This window comes from Triturus cristatus, chromosome 2_2, assembly GCF_964204655.1.
Source record: "Triturus cristatus chromosome 2_2, aTriCri1.1, whole genome shotgun sequence".
In the NCBI taxonomy this organism is placed as follows: domain Eukaryota; kingdom Metazoa; phylum Chordata; class Amphibia; order Caudata; family Salamandridae; genus Triturus; species Triturus cristatus.
This window is the reverse complement of record NC_140582.1, coordinates 1,017,306,494-1,017,330,864: the sequence shown is the minus strand read 5'-3', so window position 1 is coordinate 1,017,330,864 and position 24,371 is coordinate 1,017,306,494. Positions and strand designations below refer to the sequence as shown.

Genomic DNA, 24,371 nt, shown 5'->3' with positions numbered 1-24,371 from the left:
TCTAGTTTGAGACCTGAAGTGTCTAGTGCGTCCCATACCAACGTGCACCAGACGCTGTGCCCAGATTGCATGTGCACGACCCTGATTAACGTGTACTGGTCGGGGGGGCCTCCTCCTGCCTAGAGGCTCCCATGTGTTACTCCCCATTTATCTTTTGTTCCCCTTTGACCCTCCTGGCGGTGGACCAACTGCCCTCTCCACACCTGGCCCCTCCCGAAGACATCTTGGTGCAAGGTAGCAGCGAGAGAGATTCACTGGGTTGAAGGAACGCTTCCAAGATGAGTCATGTTTAATGTATATTGAATTAATAACCAACTGTTGTTGTGCTCATCTTTAAATTAGACAGACAGCACCACCATGTGGGAGACTGTTACAAGCTCCAGTGTTGACAATGAAGTGCCAGTGCCAAGGCTCAAAGTAAGCACTGCATTTCCTGCTGGAGTGTTGACCGAGGTCTCCCACAAATGTATAAAAACCATGATGCAATCTAAACAAAGAAATCTTCATCAGTACCAACCAGTACATCCAATCCAGTGAGTGGTCATTGGTGGGCCTCCCGGGGCCCACTCTTTCTTCTATGAGCATGTATATCCAGATGTGGGGCAGTAAGTGATGACTCTGGTACTGCTTCATTTACCCACATCCCCACGGAGTCCTACATGGACACAGCCTGCAGGCTAGTGCCACTTGCCCTTTTCAAGAACGGATTTCTTTGTGAGGAGATAGAAACCCTAGGCAGGCCCACATTGGATTCACCCACCGGACTCGCTGGCGGCAGCTGGATTCTCGTAGGTCCCAGTCAGAACTCCGGAGGTCATATTTATTCATTATTGCAGTTCTCATGAAGTTTTAACAAAATGCCCGGTTGAATTTGTTTTCAATTGCATTTATGTTACCCTCATTTATTAGCAACTAGTTTAAATGTATCCATTTTGTTTTGTTTTGTTCGAATTGAAGGTTTTATTTTCCTGGTGTGGCCCTTTATGTTTTTTCCCACGTATCTACCTTTGCTTCTGTTTACAACATACAACACAACAGATATTTTATTTGAGAATGTTCTTGCTACTCAGGCCTAGCTATCAAAGTTGAGCAGAGACCAACATGAATTTTCATTTATTTGTCATTCGGTTAGACAATTTTTCCACATCACAACAATAGCACACACTAGTTTGTGCACAGAAATCTCTTAAGACATTTTTTACCGCAGTAGTGGAAAATAATAATTACTATACACTAACATTTGAATTAGGATACCTTATATCTATGAGGGACAACAACCCGTCCCCTCTTTTCTTTCCTCCATTTTTAACTTACAAATTGACATCTATCCATACAGAGAAAAACGTCCTGCATTTCTTTGCAAGCATAGCGAAGCACAACCCTGTGTTCTGAAAAGTCCATGTCAGCTGAAACTTTACAAGGGAAATATATCTCACCAAAAACACGAACTATCTTGGAGTCTTGAAGCATAGAACTCCCACAGGAAGCCTGGACTGTTACTCTGACCTCGCCAGCCTCTGCAAATCTTGTCACCAGAAATCGATCCAAGGACAGAAGTGGCTGAAAGAATAAGAGACGGGGGTTACAAGTAATAGTCGGTACATGTTCGAAATTGGGTTTCTGGTTGACGGAGGTATGCAGCCTGTCCAAGCAGGAACCACAATCTGAGTCAGGGTAAGTCACAACACACCCTAAATTATCCTATGCTCACCCTCTGGTAACCTGGCACAGAGCAGTCAGCCTTAACTTAAGAGGCAATGTGTAAAATAATTGTGAAACATTTCAAACAGTAACACAGTGAAAACACCACAAAAAGACTCCACGCCAGGTCAGGAAAAGAGATTATGATTTTATAAATAAAACGAGGTCAAAACAACAAAAATACAACACGTCGAGATGTGAATTTTCAAAGAATAAATGTAAAATAGCCCTCACAAGCAATAAGCGCTTAAATGGAATATCTGGTCACGCTGGATCGGGATAAAGTAAAAACTTCAGGTAAATGGCGATGGAGCGCAGGCTGGATACAGTGACCCACTTGGGCTAGCTGAGCCAAAGCACCTTGATGTGGAATGCGTCGTCATTGATGATAATGCAATGTGCAGAAGAAGTAGATGAGTCTGTGTCGAGCCACGCAGTGCATGAAATAAGTTGATTTTATCCACGCAACTGCGGCAATGCATCGGTTCCGAGTGCGGCACGCTGGTTCCGAATGCGATGCGTGACTGCTGCTCCTGCAGTAGGCAATGGGTCGATTCCGAAGGCGATGCGCTGGTCCTGAAGAAGATGTGCAGGGTCGGCTCCATGCAACTGTAAGGATGTGCTAGTTCCGACTCACGCTAAGGTGAAGATGCGCCAATTCCAATGAGGATGCGTGGGTTCTGGTTGAAGCCGCACTGTATGCCAACTTCCAAGGTACCAGGACTGGGTTGGCACCACTTGGCAGGGCAAGAATTGCAGCAAGGAAGCCCAGGTGCTGTAGCAGGATGAGCTGAATTATTTGATGTCCTTGAGACTTAAAACAGGAGGCAAGCCAATAAGCTCTTGGGGTCACTCTGTGTTCAGGTGATGCCGGTCCAGTCCTTCTCACCCAAGCAGGAGAGCCGTAGGGCAGCTCAGCAAGGCAAAAACACAGCAGATTAGGTTACTTTGCTTTCTTGTCTTAACTATTTGTATCTACTATTTTTATTTTAAACTATACTGTAATAGGGACACGGGTTTGTGGAGTAAAGGTGGTATGGTGTGGTTACACCAATTTTTCTTGCCGTGTCACTTTTGTAGAGCGTAGTTTTGAGTGGATGTCCTAGGGCGAATTTATAGTGTCCCAATAGGAAGGCAGCACATTCATTATTTTACAGCGTAGTTTTGAGTGGATGTCCAAGGGCGAATTTATAGTGTCCCAATAGGAAGGCAGCACATTCGTTATTTTACAGCAATACTTTTATATTATAGGAATAATTAACATATATAACCCGTTATGGATGACATTATTATAATATCTATGATCACTTGACATTAGAAATGTTTACATATTAGCTTATATCGGCTCATTTGTCTATCTCCCAACGATACAATTGGGCATTTTAACTAGGTGGGGACTGTATTTAGTCTACTGTAGTAATGAACCTTCAGTTTGGCTAGTATAGCTGTGCAATCTTAATTCTTATGTCCCAGCTGTTTATTACTCTTTTAACGCTGAGGTTGGGATGTGGCATAACTACACCATTGTAATTACTATGGAAATGAAATCATTATGTGATTTTGAAATGTATACTGTTTTTATTATTTTTAGGTAATCTTTGTTGAAGTTATACTCACACACTTTGTGGTTTACAGCTCTACATTTTCATGGTGAGATTTTGAGTTATTAGTTTACATGTAATCACCTTATTGATGAGGTATATCGTCATACATTATGACGTTGGTTTCTTCATGTTTCTGGATATTTGGGGTCTTTATCCTTTCCAATTTTTTCAATTTTTTCTCTTTTTCCGGATATTTCATATTGTGGCCTTTCTTCTTTTTTACTAAGCGTTTCTTCCCGTTTTTTCCTCCCCTCTCTCTTTTCAAGAGTATCAACAAATAATAGTCAATACGAAACATCTTTCAAACCAACTATTCAAATGGCAATATAACTAATAGTTTATATATATATATATATATATATCTTTTTTTTTTACTTCAGGAACATGCCATTCTTTTGGCTTTTTTTAAAAAACATGTTGTGTATTGTTATATATATACATACCTTTTTTGGATTTCATGCACTTTAAATTATTAAGTGATCCATTCACTGGGCTCTACAATTGTAGGATTATTTTTGAGTCAAGCTGTTTACAGGAGTAAAATGTTTACATGTGTCCTTTTTGTATCTTTTATACATTTGTATTTGTATATATATGTATGTTATTATTTAATATGTATGTTACTTTGTGAGTTTTTTATACGTTGTCCTATGTTATTTTCAGCCCTGATGAAGTTCCATCCTCTGGAACGAAACGCGTTGGCTGTTGTCATGTGTACATCTATTGTCTTATGAAGATGATTAAGGAATAAAGGATTTTCATGAAATAAGATGCCTTCTTTGGATATGTAACTTCATTCCTGGTGCCGCCTCCATTTTCTTTTCAAAAACACAGCAAGGCAAGAGTCCAGCAAAGGAGCAGCCCAGCACAGTGGCAGTCCTTACAGAAGCACAGCAGCTCTTCATCCTGGTAGAGTGGTCACAGGCCCAGATGTGTACTGAAGTCATGGATTTCTGAGGTCCGTACTTATACCCAGTTGTACCTTTGAAGTGAGGAAGACCTCAATGAAAGTTTTGAAGTGCACAGAGGTCCTCATTTCCTGCCCTGGCTCCAGACTCACTCCTGGGGGGTTTGCAGCTCTTTGTGTGTGGACAGGACACAGCATATTCAGGTGTATGTGTGAAGCTGTGCAAAGCTCCTCCCTCCCATCACAAGGTTAGCCCATCAAGACACACCCGAGCTTCCTTTGTGTGTGGCTGTCTTGAGGGCATACACAAAGCCCAGCTGTCACCCATTTCAGACTGAAATGAGTCAGGCAGCAGGCCCCAAATGGCTAAAGTAAGTATTTGCAAATATCTGAAAATGACATTTGCAAAACTGCAAACTTCACCATACGGTGTGATTGTAAATTGTGAGTCCAGTGACACCAAACTTGAAAAGTCTATCTCTTCACAATTTGGAATTACACTTAAAAGATGCAACAAGGTAATCCCAATGTTATCCTGCAGTATGGAAAAATTAAATGGGATTGTTTTCACTACCAAGACATGTGAAACGTATAAGTACATGTCCTGCTTTTTAAATGCATTGCACCCTGCCTGGCAAGAGGTTTACCTTGCCAGGTCAAAGTGGCAGTGTAAAACTGTACATACAGGCTCCGCAATAGCAGGCCTGAGCCATGGTTAGAGGGCTACTTAAGATGGTGTCACAATAAGTGCCCACTAGTAGCATTTCATTTACAGGGCCTGGGCACATGTAGTGCACTTTACTAGGGATTTATAAGTAAAGTGAATATGCCAATTGGGATTAAGCCTATGTTACTCTGTTTAGGGGAGAGAGCACAAGCACTTTAGGACTGGTCATCAGTGGTAGAGTGTGCAGCGTCCTAAAACCAGTAGAGTAGAAACAAGGTACAAAAATAGAGGAAGGCAGGCATAAAGTTGGGGGAAGACAACCCTAAGGCTGTCAATTCTAACATGTGTCCCCTCAGCTGAAAGTGAGGAGAGCTACCCAACCTCTTGGCAGTTCTTTTCTCTAAGCCGAAAGAGTCTAGAGAGACCATCAATACTGGCATGGTCCGACCCAGGGCGATGCTTTACCATAAAGTCCATTCCCCTCATCTGCATTAGCCATCTGAAGGGCCTGTGGTCTGTCTGGAAGTGAGTCCCAAACAGGTATGGTCTCATCTTCTTCAGTGCCCAGAGCACAACAAAAGCTTCTCTTTAAATGGCACTCCACCACTGTCCTAATGGAAGTAAGCTCCTGCTAATGAAGGCTACCAGTTGATCTAGGCTCTCCTCATTCAGCTATGCTAAGACTGTCCCTATACCATGCTTTGAAGCGTCCGTTTGCATGATGGAGTCCTTGGAGAAGTCAGGAGCCCTGAGCAAAGGTGCTGTGCACGTGGCTTCCTTGAGAGTCAAAGGCTTTCTGATAAGTCTCTGTCCAGATGACCAATTTGGGCTGCTTCTTAAAAAGTCAGCTCATTTACGGGGGCACCAATGGTGCCATAGCCCTTAAAAATTCTTCTGTAGTAGCCAGTGAGGCCAAGGAAGGTTATCACCTCTATTTAGGTGTTAGGTGGTTGCCAGACCATGATGGTTTCAATCTCGGCCTGGAGGGGTTGCGCCTTGCCTCCACCTACCAGGTCTCCCAAAAACACCACAGAACCATGCTTAATCTGTCAATTATTGGTCATAATCTTGATGCTGCCCCATAATTACGCCACCCTTGAAAATATGGGGCAGCGCCAAAATCAATGGGAGTTGCGGCGGAACACCCATTGCAACACCCATTGCCCTCCCCTCCCCTTTCACACTAAGTATAGCGTGAAAGGGTGCTTTATTTATAGGTCAGCATTAAGCCACCTTAAGTGGCTTAATGCTGCCTTGTAAACAAGGCAAGGCCTGTATCGTCACAGGAATGTCGAAAAAAGTGACGTTCCTGAGGCGATTGGGGCTTGAAAATATGCCCCATTGTCCTCAGTGTCCTGTCCCTTTCATGTTGCAGCTAGCCAATCAGAACGCTCACTCCAGCTAAAATTTCAATCCTGTGGGAGCGAGGTAGCCCAAGGGAAGAAAGTAAGGCAAATCAGAACGCTCAAATTGAAGTTTAGTGTGTGGGACTCTCGCAAGAGTCCCTCAAACCCGTCCAGAAATAAAAATATTTCTGTACCTTATTTTCTTAAAAACTACTGAATGGATTTACACCAACCCACAAAAAGTGAGCTATCCGGACTAAGATCTAGCTTCCTGCCAAATTTGGTGCAATTCTGTTCAGCAGTTTTTCAGTAGCGTTCAACAGTTTTGCCGTGCCGGTTTTCAAAAAAGTCTATGTAAAACACATGGGGATTTTGCATTTTAGGACCCCTCCTTTTTCACAACCCTCTGCTTGATGAATCACTGCAAAACTTTCCAGGATGCAGCTAACCAAAAGGTTCTGTGAAGATTCAACATTCAGCGGCAAAGGCATTTCCAATTAAAATTCAGACCTAACTATAACGCACTGGAAAGTGTGTGTGTATGTATATAAGGCGGGTGTTAATATATATATCTATATTAATATATATATATATATATATATATATGTTAACACCCGCCTTCACAAAGTAAAGATGACGGCGCCGTGTCTGTGGTGAGGAATTATTTATTCACTTGTTGGCTGTTGTCGGACGTGTTTCGCCTGCCCAGCAGGCTTCCTCACCAACAGTTCAATAAAGTTTATTCAACCATTTTAAACATCTTGTTTGACAAGTGACAAGTGAAAACTACTGAAAAATAAAACCAGAAGACAGACCTGTAGTTTTTAGCAACGTTCAGCATTCACAATCATAAAGATCGCAATTATGTTAACCTTTATAATACAAGAATGGATATTCATTCAAATTAAAATCAATTTGAACTATCAACACCTGTGACAATATATTGCTTAAAATTAATAGCAATCCACTATCACAACCATAAATTGGGTCACTTAGAATTACACGAGGTATCTCTCCATGGTATAATCATAGTATTAATTTTAAGCAATATATTGTCGCAGGTGTTGATAGCCGCGCTCAATCCATGCGCCGTGCTCCACATTGGGCCCCGCATATTCGGGGCTCGTGGCCCCCTTCTCTTGGGCGGCTTCACTCCTTGGGGCTCATTGTAGAGCTGTGAATTTGGCAATTATTAAAGGAAGCAACCATCTATGAACAGTAATTACGGACTACATCTCCCATCGATCATTGCATATTGTCTCATCCAGAGCAGCTGCATATCAGCGTACGGTTGGATTGAAAAGGAGGATGTGGCCTGGCTTGCTTCCTTCGACTGCTGTGCCTCTAAGGAAGTGGAATACAAAACGCGTCAGGTGGCAGTCGTATGCTAACAGTAACTGAGAAGCGAAGCTGTGCATACCAATTAAATTGCTTTTACTGGGGAAAAGAGTGTTGTGTTCTAGTGCTGCTTTCCTTTTGGTCACCCCACTGAGCCTTGATATAGATAGATATAGATATATATATATATATTCACTGAAAAAACCATAGGTTTCACACATGTTATAGTTAGCTGTACATTTCACTCGTAAAAAACCAATGAAATTCCTCGTTATAGTTAGTGCAGGCAACTATAACTCACGCGACCGCAATCCTCTGCTGATGATGTCAGATATTACATCACTGATGACATATGTGTCTTTATGAAAAATAAATATTTGTAATATATGTATAGCTAAAGATACAGTATTAGCATCAACTGAGGATTGCGGTCGCGTGAGTTATAGTTGCCTGCACTAACTATAACGTGGAATTTCATTGTTTTTTTACGAGTGAAATGTACAGCTAACTATAACATGTGTGAAACCTATGGTTTTTTCAGTGAATTTGCAAGGTTTTTTAAATGCTAATTCCTAACTATAACGTGTGTGAAACCTATGGTTTTTTCAGTGAATTTGTACGGTTTTTTAAATGCTAAGTTATGTATTTATTTTTAATTTTTGCGCCCTGTGGGCGCTCGGTGCGCTTCGCGCACCGAGCACCCACATTGCGCATTTAGTACTGTGCACGCCTCGCCATTTTTAAGAAAAAATATCAATTGTTTTTTTCTCCCATGGGGGTCCTTAGATTTATATATTAAATGTGATTGTTAATTTATTTATTTTTTTTAAATTTTTTTTTACCGTACGCGTACGGTAAGCTTACCGTACGCGCACCCCGCAATTTTTTTTAAAAATTATTAAATTTATTTTTCATACTTTCTGGTCCTTCGTGAACCCCCTGACGAACGCTAGGGGGTCTGCAACTCTCTTCGTTGCCCCCTTTTCATGTTATCAACCTTTTTTTTTCGGTGCGACGGACAGAAAATGGCAGCCGATACTTCCTGGTTTCGACCGATTCGAATGTTTACTTTGATCTAACAACCAATCAGAATCGCGCTTGCGCACGGCACCGTACGCGTACGGTAAGCTTACCGTAAGCGCACGGTAAGCGCACGGAGCGCTGCCACAGATATATTGATTTAAATGCTATTTTCTCAGGAACTACTGAACAGATTTACACCAGACCTACAAAAGGCACTTCCTTGACCTGAGGACTACCTCTCTGCCAAATTTCAAGTAATTTTGTTCAGCCGTTCGGGCTGTAGCTGTGTCTAAAGGTCCTATGGAAAAATGCATGGGGAAAACGCGTTTTGGGACCCCCCTTTTTTCTCAGCCCCCGCTTGACGAATCCCCCCGAGACTTTCAGGGTAGGAGCGGAGCATAGCGCCCCATTAGTTTTGAAAATTTCGCGAGGATTCGTCAACCGGCGCCAAAGTTATTCCAAATAGAATGTTGCGGATTTCCTATGGAAACACGGTCCTAACTATCTACTGGCGACCGCCAGTAGATTATATATATATATATATATATATATCTATATCAAGGCTCAGTGGGGTGACCAAAAGGAAAGCAGCACTAGAACACGACACTCTTTTTCCCCAGCACAGCAATGACTCTTGATTTTCGGCATTCGGCGCTCTTGGCGGTGCGACCAGCGTGGAAACGGCAGAGTCAACTGTTTTAGATATCAACCAAATTCCTTTGCAGGATTAATCCACACGCACTCCCTAGTATAGTGTTATTTCCAATCCAGTTTTAATTATATCCGCAACATTGCAAGCAGGTTAACAACCCAACGCGTTTCAGTCTACTCAGACCTTGTTCACGGGTAAAGGACATTTTTTTCAACGTTCTTTTTTATACAAGTCACCTGATGTTACATCACATCCTGCTTTGCATTGTGGTCCTTGTAGTGTACAGACCATATGGTAATTACATTAAGCTTTAGGATTATGTGCCCATTTTGATTCTCATTAGCATTATTTGGTGTCTATTTGTCGTGTAGTTTGGTCCATGTCCTTAGGGGAATGTGAGGTGTTATTTAACAAGTGTATTGAATTAGCAATCTTGCGATTCTTGTCTAGTCTATATAGAATGCACATAGGTCAATTTTGTATACCTCTTGTTCAGTTTACTATGCATTCTTTTGCCCAATGGTGGCCTTTTAATATATATACATCTATTCATGCTCTCTCCGCCCGTGTACTGCTTTAACATTACTCTTCTTTACTGTGTATAATTATTCACTGTTTAATTCCTCTTTGTACGGGCTGTGTATATATCGTTTCCCGTAGGTGTACCATACTCCCAATATTAACTTTTTAATGTACCCTCCGGTGGGTGATACTCTTTGTAAGCCAAACAATTCCCCTTATGGACCTCCTCTGTGATATCAATCCTAATCTCATGTGAAGTGTGCTTAAAATTTACATAAATTACATATATAGGAATATATTTCAGTCATTCCATATGATATCCTATTTCCTATCTGGATATCGAGAGGCATTAGTCATAAAACTTTTTCGGACTGTGGTGCATTACATCCAATATTAGTATGACCTGAACCTTAGTGTCACCAATAGTCAGTTTTGCTGCTTCATAGGTGGGAATGCATCTCCTCGTCCTTATTCAAACCATACGGTGCCAAAGTTCTAAAAGACAGGATATGGCGTGATTCCTTCTGTCTAAGAATCTTTTCCCGATTGCCACCTCTCACATGGCAATTGAACATTTCTACAGCATAAAAACTCAGTTTCTTCCAGTCACTTGCATGGTGTCTTTCCATATGTTCCGCAACAGCATAGCTGCGGTCTTTGTTTTTTTTATTTATTTATTTTTTTTTTGAAAACCTTTATTGACAGTTCAATAAGAACAAGTATGGGCCTACAACCCCCCAGGGCCGGCCGCTAAGCAATCGGAGCAATAACAACAAGTATAAACACAGGCAGCACTTCGGGGAGCAAAATCGTCCTGCTAATACTGTGACCAGCGTAAGTAGGGCACCAGGAGAAAGAGGTTTTCATTTTATGATGAAACAAGGCAGAAGGATCAGGTGACAAGCAATTTTAAAAACAACGATCACGGATAGGCGGAGTAATGAACGTTAGCGATTTACAGCAATCTATTCGGTCAATGGCGCAAACACAAGAACATCAGGATGGGGAAACACATAGTATACAGTTGCGCCCGCAGTCACCCGCCAGAACTCCCCCAGAGCACCCCGGAAGTTGTGAACACATGGAACGGCAACGAGGCATAGCAAAAGGAGGTGTATCACGCTGATCCCAGAAAAGGAAACAAAAAGAATCAGAGAAGAAAAAGGAGGCCATGGAAAAAGAGATGAAAGAATACAGAATCCCCTCCCCCAACCCCCCACCCTGCACCTCTGCAGATGAGTACGGCCCCTCCCCCCAGCAGTGTGCCTGTCGCCCTGGAACCAGACCCGAAATGTAGGAGAATAGGGAAAAAGAAGTAGGAAAGGACCCCCACCAGACGGGGGGGTGGAGAAAGTATTTATAAACTGGAGGAGGGCCTTCATAACAGACCCCCGGCTTCTCCCTCCCGCACGGTAAGGTTCCCCTAAAGTGAACAAGGAACAGCACAAAAACAATCTTCTCAAACCACGATGGGGAGCATTATGCACCTATTGTGCCAGTAGCCATGTCAGGAGAGCACACCACCCCAAGCCCGCCCGTCCACTAGGCGACCACCCCCGAGGGGCCAGCCTCATCCCTGACCACTCTTTGGAATTCTGCCCATGCCAACCCCTCGACCCAGCACCATACCCAATGTTCCTAGGCAGAGGAATGTCCAACAACAACAGAGAAGCGACGCACACAGGTGGGGTGGAAGTCTCTGAGCATCAACACAGTCCGCCGCTTGAGGAAACAGGCGTCCCAGTGCTGCCCTAGGATCTGCTCTGCACGCAAGGTTCAGGAAGGCAGAAGCAGCCAAAGCAGACATTAGTTGCTGGAGTTGTCTCTGGGTCGCAGGAGGGCATGCACGGGATGAGGCCACCACATCCCACTCCGGTCCGACGCCTCCGGGACAGATCAGGCCCTCAGAAGGTCGAACACACTGTAGCATACTGGCCGGGGCGTCCAGTCGTGTACTAACCTCAGGGGTGGCCGCCACAGCGTCCTCCTGCGCGCAGTGTGGGTAGACTCTGTGTTCGTGCGGACAGGCGGGCCGCCACTGCCCCAACTCCGACGCACACCATCGAGCTTACTCCCCAAGATCACGAAACCATGAACCAAGGAGGAGTGAAGAGTACCAAGAGCCTCGAGGAGGTCGCCGTACCCCAGCTCAGCTCTCTGTGATCTCGCCGCCACACTCCCAAAAATCGTACGCTCACAGGCCCGCTGCGGCCCAGCGGACAGGATGGTAGGCTTCATCGACCCAAGATGGCCGCCAAGTATGCCCGACCCTCACCGGGGCCGGGACCCCGGGACAAGCGTCGCGATGTCCACGTCGCGGGTGACCGGGTTCCGGGGGCAGGCAAAAAACTATCCGTGGTCACGGGCAACAGTCGTCCCCACCGCGGACCAGCTCCCGTAGAAATCCGGGGGCGGCCCGCAATGATCGGGGCAGGATACGGACGGCGGCCGGGCAGCTCACCAGCAAGGCAGGGGCAGTCACCGGAGGATCTAAGATTTGCACCCCCGGTCATGCACTCGGTCAGCTACACTGGGGAGTAGAAGTGACCACGCCGAAATGTGGGCCGAGTTTGGCACCGCTCCGGTGGGCCGACTCCACCCAGTCACCACCAGCCGCTGTTGTCGCACTGCCACCCGGCCACGGCGTCCACTCGATGTCCCGGCTCCAGGGCCGCACAGGCCGCAAGGTTCAGATGCAGTTTTCTCCGGCGATAGCACTGCTAGAAACCTCGGAGTCACACAGTCGGGAGCCCCACTCCTTCAGAAACACGACCACGTAGCACAGGTTGAGGATCTCAGGCAGGATATCCGTGCGGGTTGCGGAGGTTCACGGAGCCGGGAGTCTACGCTGCCGTCCCGGTCGCCATCTTGGCTCCTAGCTGCGGTCTTTGTTGATTGTAGCCCTTACGTGTTCTAGGATACGTTTCTTCAGTTCACATACCGTGCTCCCCACGTACTTTAGTTTGCACGGACATTCGATGATATAGATCACGTATTGGCTTTTGCAGTTAATCATTTGATTAATTTTCCATTTCTTTTGATTAGCCATTGTGATCTCTTTCATATTGTGTGCTATTTGGCACACTTTACACGTAGAGCACTTGTTAAAATCTTTAAGTTGCAACCAAGTTTTCTGTTTTTGTGTTTCAAAGTGACTGTGGACTAGTTCGTCCTTTAAGTTCTTAGCTCTCCTGTACGTGATTTTAGGATGGTTTCCCACTATTTTGTCCATCGTGGGATCTAAAGTCAATATGTTCCAATGTTTCCGTAGGATTTGCTCAATTTGTTTTGATTGCGTGGAAAGTGTAGTAATCAGACGAATTGCATCTTCCTCTTGCTCTTTTCTTGTTTTTTTGTCCCTAATGATATCTTCTCTGTTTTGATTTTCAGTTCTTTTCAAGCAATCCGCCAATATTTTTGTATTTTATTTACGTTTTCTGAATCTCAGCATAGATTGTTTACTGTATTTTTTCCATTCATTTTCTTCTGAGCAGATACGTCGTATTCTCAGTTGTTCCCCATAGGGGATGTTTCTTATTAAGATTGATTGGTGAAAACTCTCCGCATGTAATGTCGCATTGCTGGCTGTACTTTTGCGATGTAATGTTGTATGGATTTTTGTATCCCTGATATATATCTCCGTGTCCAGGAACACCACTCTGTTGTTACTGATACTGTACGTAAAGTGTAGATTGGTGTCCGTATTGTTTAGAATATTGAAATATGAGTCAAACTCTTCCTCTGACCCATTCCAAATTATGAGGAGATCGTCTATGTATCTCATCCAAGATACTATTTGCTCCACATATTGATCATTTTTGGTCTCCCAAGCCACTTTTTGTTCCCACCAGCCCATTGTGAGACACGCGTAGCTTGGACTGAAGGAAAAACCCATCGCAGTGCCATCCTTTTGTAGGTATATTTCTTCTCCAAACATGAATACATTTTTAGTTAGACATAACTCAATCATATCTACTATCATTGCATTATGATGTGTGAAATAAATATTCCGTTCTTTTAAGAAATATTTGCACGCTGCTAGTCCAATTTTATTGTTGATGTTCGTATACAATGAGATAACATCCATTGTTATCAATTTGTATGTCGGTTCCCACGTGATGTCTTGTAATATTCTTAATAAATCTTTAGTGTCTCATAGGTACGATGTTAATTCCTTGATATATGGGAACAGGAATTTATCCACAAAATTCGCAATCGGTTCAAGCAGCGACCCTTTAGCAGATACAATTGGTCTCCCTGGTGGTTTCATGGGATTTTTATGGATTTTGGGGAGAAAATAGATTGTTGCCATAATTGGATTTTCCGTTGAAAGATATTTGAGCTCATCTTGATCTATTAATTTTTTCTCCCACCACTCCTGTAATTTTGTGTCCAATTCATGTTTGATGTGTGTCGTGGGGTTCTCCTTCAATCTTTCATAATGATTTGTGTTGTTAAGTTGTGCATGGGCTTCTTCTACATAGAGATTTTTATCCTGTATTATAATATTTCCGCCTTTATCGGCCATCTTGATGACGATCTTATCATCCAATTTCAATTTTTGCAAGGCCTTGCGTTCTTCCAGCGTTATATTATATCTGTGTTTTTTGTTATTCAACTGGTATAGATCTTTAACCACTGCTTCGTGGAATATTTCTATTTTATTTCCGTTTGGAAGTTGTGGGTTATATTTGGATTTGGATTTCTTTCCACTACTGCCTTCCCCCAATTGTGTGCAGTATACCTCCAAATCATTAGATGGTTCGCTGTTATTTTTATCTAGTTCCATTAGAGTGATAAAATGATGAGCATCTGCTGCTTTAAGCTCCATTGTAGGTGACTGATTGTTTTTTGTTTTCTGTCATTTTAGGATTCTCCCCAAAGGTTTTAGCAAGTTTTAGTTTTCTGATATATTTGTATATATCAATTCTTGTTTGTGCCACATCCATTTCATTGGTAGGACAAAACGAGAGTCCTCTTTTTAGAATTTGACATTCCATTTCTGTTATTGTTCTTTTAGAAAGGTTGATGACTTCAAGTTCCTGAGATTCCTCTTGTTCTTGACATGTCTCTAGTCTCATGCTTCTTGTCCACGTTCCTGTTCTTTTGGGGTCTGTTGATGCGCTTCCCTCTTCTGGTTTGTTTATTTTTGGGCGGCCCCTTCCTCTGCCCATTCCTGGTTGCGCCCCCATATTTTTCTCCCAATTTCGCTGTTGGAGTGCCAGGCTCATTTCCCCTAAAAAATTGCATTTAGGACGTGCACCTCCTGATTCTCCTTCATTTTCACTCGCATCCGTTGATGTGAGAGACGACACACTACTGGATATGTTTGTCACCAAATCAAGTTTGTCCTGTTGTTTCAGGATATCGTATTTCCTTGCATATGTGAAGATCCGCCCTTCCGCGTAATCTTTTTTGTCTCTTTGGAATTTACTCTGTTTCCGCAGTTGTACTGCTTCTTCATGTTTTTCAATTTGATGTTCCAAATCTTGTTTAAATTTAAGCAGTTCTGCATTTAATTCTATTTTATCCAACTCGATTTCTAATTCCTTCAGTTGTAATGTTGTTTGTTCCAATGCTAACGTTATGTGTTTTATGAGAATTTCCATCAAGCCCATCGATGAACCGAGGATGTGTTCACCCCATTCATGAAGCAGATCATTACTTGTGTCTTGGTGGTTTGGCATAAGGTTAATCCTGAGTCCCCTTGGCACTCGCTTGACCTCCAAAATTTTTTCAATGAAGTTACCTCCCACCATTTATTTATTTCTTTTTTGGATAGTCTCTCCCACAGTCTTATTTTCGCTTTAATATCAACATTTCTCGGTGTAATCTGAGCTCCATTGCCACTGCTTGTGGCCATTTGTTCCTCGAAGAAGGAACCCATTATTTAATTCCTTTTTGCCTCTCTTTTATCCATTGTTGAACCTGCTGATGTTGCCATTTTGCTATTATTAAATCCTTTTTCTTGATGGACTACCAGGCCCCTTGTTGTAACCACGTTCTATAACTTTGTAACAGAAAGTCTGCTGCATAGTATTAATGCCTCTCACATGTTATTTTGTGCGTTACGTATACGGAGCTCAACCGGCTTACATTGTTTGTTATTCTTCTCTTACAACAAGCAACTTTGTATCACGCACTCACCTAGTCAGAGAATTCCGCCTTCCCCGCTGCCCTCCGGCTTCTGGTTCAGGGCGATCTACTCCTTTCGGTTTCCGCGTGTTAGCGTCTCCTTTATCCCGATATTGCCGGCGTTCACCTATGCCGAGTTTGTTTTCAATTACCACAGCAATGATTCTCGATTTTCGAAGAATGCATAGTAAACTGAACAAGAGGTATACAAAATTGACCTATGTGCATTCTATATAGACTAGACAAGAATCGCAAGATTGCTAATTCAATACACTTGTTAAATAACACCTCACGTTCCCCTAAGGGCATGGACCAAACTACACGACAAATAGACACCAAATAATGCTAATGAGAATCAAAATGGGCACATAATCCTAAGGCTTAATGTAATTCCCATATGGTCTGTACACTACAAGGACCACAATGCAAAGCAGGATGTGATGTAACATTAGGTGACTTGTATAAAAAAGAATGTTGAAAAAAATGTCCTTTACCCGTGAACAAGGTCTGAGTAGACTGAAACGCGTTGGGTTGTTAACCTGCTTGCAATGTTGCGGATATAATTAAAACTGGATTGGAAATAACACTATACCAGGGAGTGCGTGTGGATTAATCCTGCAAAGGAATTTGATTGATATATATAGATATATATATATATATATCGCAAAAGATGCCCCCAGTTTAGAGACGCCACTCCACAGCAGATGGTTCACTGAGCCTTTATTCATAAAACCGGCACAATAATTCCGATTCATTAACAAGCCCTGACACGTTTCAAAGCCACTGCTTCTTCCTCATAGGGCAAAGGTCAGGCAGGCACGGAAAACACACAACTTCAATTTCCGCTTTATGTATGCACTCTCCAGTGAGTGGCATACTGGGAGTTGTGGTTCAATTATAACCCATTGGTGGGCTCCGTTTTTAATTGCCATCAAAATTTCCTTTAGTTACACTTTTCATGCATTCAAGCCCTCTGGTGGGCCTCAGAAGGATTGTCCAATTTCCAATTTAAATCCGCCATGCTGATAACAGGTTGTACTTCCAGCCATTCAGTCCTGCATCATATTCCCACAGGTGGTGCAATCTCCCATCGGCTGGGCCTGCCGCGTATCACATGTCCCAAAACTAAAGGAAATTTTGATGGCAAGTAAAAATGGAGCCCACCAATGGGTTATAATTGAACCACAACTCCCAGTATGCCACTCACTGGAGAGTGCATACATAAAGCGGAAATTGAAGTTGTGTGTTTTCCGTGCCTGCCTGACCTTTGCCCTATGAGGAAGAAGCAGTGGCTTTGAAACGCGTCAGGGCTTGTTAATGAATCGGAATTATTGTGTCGGTTTTATGAATAAAGGCTCAGTGAACCATCTGCTGTGGAGTGGCGTCTCTAAACTGGGGGCATCTTTTGGGACATATATATATATATATATATATATATATATATATATATATATATATATATATATATATATATATATATATATATATTACCTACTGGCGATAGCCAGTAGGTAGTTATAGTTAGGACCACGTTTCCATAGGAAAACCTCAACATTCTATTTTGAATAACTTTGGCGCCGGTCGACGAATCCTCGCGAATTTCTCAAAATAGGTGGGGCGCTACGCTCCGCTCCTACCCTGAAAGTCTCGGGGGGATTCGTCAAGCGGGGGCTGAGATAAAAGGGGGGTCCCAAAACGCGTTTTTCCCATGCATTTTTCCATAGGACCTTTAGAACGAGCTACAGCCCGAATGGCTGAACAGAATTACTCAAAATTTGGCAGAGAGGTAGTCCCTAGGTCAAGGAAGTGCCTTTTGTAGGTTTGGTGTAAATCTGTTCAGTAGATTCTGAGAAAATAGCCTTTAAATCAATATATATATCTGAGCCAGCTTACGGTACGCTTACCGTACGCTTACGGTAAGCGTACGGTGGCGTGCGCGAGCGCGATTCTGATTGGCTCTTAGATCTTAGTAAACATTCGAATCGGCCGAAACCAGGAAGCGGCGGCCGCCATTTTGTCTCTCGCACTGAGAGAGATTTTTTAAATCGGAAGCCCAAAAACATGTAAAGGGGCTGTTTTGACAACTCCCTCCCACATAGTCATGTTGAGGGAGTCCCCAAACATCCCCCAAGTGCAAAAACGGTTTTATTTTTTTTTCGGCAATTTCGCGGGGTACGCTTACCGTACGCTTACGGTAAGCGTACGGTAAAAAAATAAAAATAAAAAAAACACTATCCACACTTACCCCACCCCCTGTGCTTTTGGTGGCCGAAGGCCACCAAATGTGCTGGGCTTATTACAATGGAAAAAAACACTATCCACACTTACCCCACCCCCTGTGCTTTTGGTGGCCGTAGGCCACCAAATGTACAGGGCTTATTATAAGGGAAAAAAACTTAGCATTTAAAAAACCGTACTAATTCACTGAAAAAACCATAGGTTTCACACACGTTATAGTTAGGAATTAGCATTTAAAAAACCTTGCAAATTCACTGAAAAAACCATAGGTTTCACACATGTTATAGTTAGTGGAAATTTTACTGATAAAAAACCAATGAAATTGCCCCGTTATAGTTAGCGCAGGCAACTATAACTCACGCGACCGCAATCCTCTGCTGATGACATATGTGTCTTTATGAAAAAAAAATATTTGTAATATATGTATAGCTAAAAATGTATGGAAGAAGACATGGGCAAATAAGTGTCTAAATACAGTATTAGCATCAGCAGAGGATTGTGGTCGCGTGAGTTATAGTTGCCTGCGCTAACTATAACGGGGCAATTTCATTGGTTTTTTATCAGTAAAATTTCCACTAACTATAACATGTGTGAAACCTATGGTTTTTTCAGTGAATATATATATATATATATATAAAGTATATATGTATATATATTCAAATAGCTCCACATTGATCCTCGAGTTTCAACGAAAATACACGGCACCACTCTAGAGGTAAAGAATAATGATTATTTCTTTATTCAGCACACCCACAGTGCATTATAGGGTGAAATAGGGACGGCCTACGCGTTTCGGCTTCACAGCCTTCTACTGGACCATAGAGTCCCACCGTCTAGAATGTCTTTTTAAAGTGCACAAGTGCTCAGTCCTTCTTTTTTGTAACTGCAAATTGACAGCTAGAATGTGTATCCCCATAAGTGCAGGATGGCGAATACCACCCTACATTTTGATTTTTACATATTTTTTAGATATTTTTTTTAGAAACAGCTCACAATAAGCATTTTATACTTTTTGATGTTCGTAATTTTTCTACATACATTTTATACAAGTACTGTTGTCAAAATGAATTAATCAATGATACACATATCTGGGACTGAGATCTTCCTGTGGGCATGAGATGGAATTAAGCAAGATGATGATGTAACTAAATTCACATGAATAAAAATGCAGATACAGACCAGGTGCATGAACCATGGCTAGATGACGACAATAGAGAGAGAAGAATATAGAGAGCCTAACTTCGAGAGTAGTGAGGGAAAAGCTCTGGTACAGAACGTCTTAGGGGCTTTCTCAGCACAGATGTTCCATGTCAAAGTTACTGTAAATGTATATGAAGTTATGCGTCCAGATTATGCCCTTGTGGGCTCTCAGTCCCCATGGCCAAAATGAATCTTGACTCTGCTTTTCTTAGATTCAATGTTCTATCTCCACCTCGTTCTTTAGGCTTGATGATCTTAATGCCATAGTACTTTAGATGTTGGTTATCACTTGAGTGGAATTCATGGAAATGTTTGGCCATGGGATAAGAGAAATCCAAGTTCTTGATAGCCCGTAGGTGTTGTAAAATTCTCAATTTTAGTTTGTTTATCGTGCTCACCACTTATGGTTTCTCGCAGGGACACTGTAGTACATATACCACGAACTTGGATTCACAAGTTATGTGATCAGTAGTCTGCTCTGTTTTGCCATTAGCGAGTTGGAATGTTTTGGTATTTAGGCCATGGGCACATGGCTTGTACTTTTTGCATTTCCAAAAACCAAGGGTGTTGAGCCAAGTGGTAGTGATGGGCTGTTTAATCATCAAATGACTATGTGTCAAAATGTCACAAAGCGATGATGTTTTTCTGTAGGTGATGCTTAGATGCAGTGAGAGAGTGGTCTTTAAAGTCTCATCCAGTAAGAGTATTTTCCAATTCCTCTTTATGATATCTCTCAGATCTTTATGTTGATTACTGAAATCAATAATCAATCGAGTTGTGGTGTTATTTTCATGTTGTATGTCTGGCGATTCCTGATGTTTACTTAAGAGATCGTTTCGAATTCTTGATCCCACTTTAGTTCTAGCATTTTCTATAACTTTTACTGGGTATCTCCTTTCAAGGAAACGACCAGTCATTTCATCAAGTTGGGCCTTCATGTACACGCTTTCGGAGCAGTTTCTTTTGGCCCGAAGCATCTCTCTGTAGGGTATACTCCATTTTAGATTCTGTGGGTGCCCACTGTTGGCATGGAGGATGCTATTGCACGATGTTGGCTTCCGGTGCATTTTAGTGAGGCACCCACGCAAACACTATGCAATGATATTGCACAATATTTTTCAAAGAAAATAGAGCGAATCTATGAAAAAAATGTTTTGTCAGGAAGCCAGCACCTCGCTCCTTTGACATTGGATCTACCAGAACCGGCAACCCCGCAGCTGCTTGTAATCTTTCCTCCGCTGACCTCGGCAGATGTAGTAACACTGATTCATAGAGTAAAATCTGGGTCCTCCCACGATATTATTCCAGCCAAAGTCGTCACCTCCCTAGCCCTTCAACTATCCCCTTCGATTGAATATCTCCTCAACCCTCTCACTAAGAGAGGGTCACGTTCCATCAGAATGGAAAGCAGCGCAGGTTATGCCCATTCGTAAGAACATCAAGGCCCCTTTGACGGATCTGTCCAATCTCCGTCCCATCTCGCTTCTTCCTTTCCTGAGCAAACTACTGGAGAGACATATCAACAAACATCTCTCAAACCATGTCGAACTTACTCGTTGTTTAGATCTCTCACAGTCAGGCTATAGGCTCAAACACAGCACCGAATCAGCTCTGCTAGCGGTCACGGATAACATCAGGATGACCCTAGACAAGGGCCATTCCACGATTCTGGTGCTGTTGGACCTATCGGCCGCGTTCGACATGGTCTCACATCAGATATTACTCAGGAGACTGAAGGAGATTGTATTAAGAAACTCTGCTTTTCAGTGGATGTTGAGTTTTGTATCTGGTCGCTCTCAGACCGTCAGCCTGGGCCCATATCGTTCGGCACCTATGGAACTGTCCAAGGGAGTACCTCAGGTCTCATGCTCGAACCCCACACTGTTCAATATCTATGTTGCTCCCTTGGCCAATCTCTTGAGGATGTATGGGTTCACACCAATATCATACGCCGACGATACACAGCTGCTTTTCCCTTTTGACAAATTCACTCTTTCTGTACAGTTGACCTTCTCCTCTGGAATGAGAGACATTTCACACTGGATGAAGAGTAATCTCCTCCAGTGTAACATTGGAAAAAAGGAGATCTTACTCTTCGGAGAGGCCCCCTTACTATGGTCTCCCGAGTGGTGGCCAATCGATCTTGGCACCACTCCTGCCCCTAAAGTCACTGTTAAGAACTTAGGCATCCGTCTGGATCAAGCCCTTACCTTGAAGGTGCACGCCGCTCAGACAGCTGGCGCTTGTTTCTATACTCTGGGCCTACTCCGTCGAGTCTTTCCTCTGCTTCCTGATTCTACTCGGAAGACTCTGACTCAGGCACTTATATTGAGCCATCTGGACTACTGTAACGGTCTGCTGATCTCTGCTAGTGAGACTTCGATCAGCAGACTGCAGGTGGTCCAGAACACGGTGGCGCGACTAGTTCTTAACGTGCCCCCTAGGACTGCCTCCCGTCTTCTTCTCTTGCAGCTTCATTGGCTTCCAATATGCCAATGGTAAAATTCTAAATTTGTTCTGCCATCCATAAGGCACTTTCTAATCTTGGTCCCATTTATATTGCGGAAAAATTCATACCCTACCGTCCCTCTAGGTCTCTCCGCTCGGGCTCCAAACATCTCTTGGAGGTTCCCCGAGTTAAGAGGGCAAGACTAGGGGGAAAGGCCCTTTCCTACCTTGGCCCTCATTATTGGAATGAGCTCCCCCTGCACTTGAGACAGAGCTCTAACCATTTACAATTTAGGAATCTGCTTAAGACTAACCTTTTCTGTTTCTGATCTTACCTGCAATTGCACTACACCTATGCTGCCCGTCCGAAGCGCAGAGATACTCCTTTTGGAGTCGATTCTGGCGCTATATAAACAAATAAATAGTGCACATTATGATGTTTTTGATGAATACTTCAACATCCAGAAATACCACCTGGATTCACTGCAGCTGGAAGTGAAGGCAAGATTATATGTGTTGTTGTTCAGTGTATGAAGAAATTCTTCACGTTCAGCACAGCTTCCATCCCAGATCACAAAAATATCGTCAATATATCTGATCCATAACTTGATGTTTTTACTGAATGGGGATTTCAAAATTTCTGTCTCCCAGACTGCCATCACCAGATTTGCATACGTGGGCGCAAAAAATGGTCCCATTGCTGTCCCCTGCTTTTGGTGAAAGAAATTGCCCATGAAGCGAAACACATTGTGGTTAAAGCACTAAGTTAACATATCCACGAAGATTTCAGAATGTTCAAGGAAACTCACCGATCTGGTGCTGAGGAAGTGTTTCACTGCTGCAATACCCACAGAATGGACAATGGATGTATACAAGGAAGTGACGTCGATGGTAGACATAATCATGCCTTCTTTCAATTCAATTCCCTGGATCTTATTTACAACATCCATGGTGTCTTATATATATATTTATATAAGAGGATTTATGTTTGCTTGTTATGAGCCTATATGTTGCTCTGCCTATGCATGTTTGTGTTGCTGTGTGTTTTCTATGCATGTTTGTGCTTTTCTGTGTTGGATATGTATGCACGGGTATCATATATATGTGTTCTTTGTTCTTGTATGGTTGCTTGTATGATTCTCTGTAAAAATTAACACCTGCATGCCTGCTATTCTGTATGCAATGCTGTCTATAGATTTTAGGCTTATGTGTATGGGTGGTTATAGCTCTGTCCTTGTATGGCATCTATGTCTGAAGGTATTTTCGTCTGTGTGCAGCAGTGCTTATATGTCTGTTGGTCTATGTGCTTTTATGTCTCTAGGTGTGTAGGTTAGTGTGTGCTTGTGTTCTTGCCTATTCATGCATGCCTACAAGTTAGTTCCTCTGTATGTATGGAAGGATTGTGTCCAGTGGACTGTGTAGATAAGTGCTTGTGTGCCTGTTGGTGTATGCGCACGAGTATCTGGATGTATGCCCCTTAGCATATTGTACGCTGTACTGTGTGCATCATTTGTAATCTATAATATAATTTCCTATAACTTGGTACAATTATATCTGTTGGCGGGTGTTCATTAAAATACTTTCTGCCTATTAGTCTCTATGAATGTGTGCCTTTGTATTTATTCTCGGTGTCTACCTATGTCCCAATGTGTTTTGGTCTGTCAACATAAGTAACTATCTGTCTGTATTTGGCCTGTGCACGAAAGCCTGCCTTGCATTGATCTGTTTTTTATGCATGGACACTTGCAGGTGTGTGCATGTACGAATATATGTATGATATGTGTAAAGGCGTGCCTGTGCACCTGTGTGTTTCTGTGCATGCACTGGAGACAAGCCAAATACCTTAGCCGGGTCAGTGCCTGGTGAATGGCCCATTTTCATATAGTTACTGTCAAGGCCACTCTTAATAGCATGAAATAACTCTTTACCTACTTGCAGTTGGCACAACTTCCGGTCCTCACTTCTCCTGGACAGGTTTATATTATTCACGTCCAGTAGAAGTGATCTTGCCTTTCGGGTTTAATTTACAACTGTGTCAAAAGCAACAATCATGGGATTCAAATGATTTTATGCTAGCTAGACACATTATATATTTTTGGCAAAAATGTTCCTGAAAGATGCCCCATTAGAGTTTTACCATGGGCATGAGGGCTGAGCCATTCTCAGGTGGAAAGTACATTTACAGAGGCTTGTTGTCTTTCCAGATCCAAGAGCATGGTGCACTATGAAATGCCTTTTAAAAAGGTACCCATGCATGGTCTGATGAGATTTGATGTTTTCTTGCAGCTGTGCACAGTGGATAATTAACAAAACAAGCATTTGCACTGCAATCACTCTTGCCTTTGGGACCTTATATGTATTTAGCTATGCAGCACATTAGCCTGGGTGCTGAAACATCTACTGTTCATTAACATGGAGGGAAAGTAAGCACCAAACTGAGTGACACACCAGGTATGGGAACACATGGGAAAAAATATTGCCTTTCAGCAGGAAATGGTATTGTCCAAAGCTCTGTTTTTAATATAAAATCAGGGCCTTTGGTGGTCATATCCCTGAAAATACAAGATTTGGAAAAAAATGTATTGTCTGT

The 24,371-nt window shown here is 42.7% G+C and overlaps 1 protein-coding gene across 5 annotated transcripts in view; it reads right to left on the bottom strand.

The window, feature by feature from the left end:
- Positions 1-24,371, bottom strand: part of SORCS2 (sortilin related VPS10 domain containing receptor 2) — a 2,262,720-nt gene that overhangs the window by 97,794 nt on the left and 2,140,555 nt on the right. For all 5 annotated transcript variants that reach the window (XM_085642460.1, XM_085642463.1, XM_085642464.1 and 2 more), the window contains exon 21: positions 1,437-1,560. In XM_085642460.1, the coding sequence (XP_085498586.1) occupies positions 1,437-1,560 (124 nt within the window). The remainder of the gene's footprint in view (positions 1-1,436; positions 1,561-24,371) is intronic.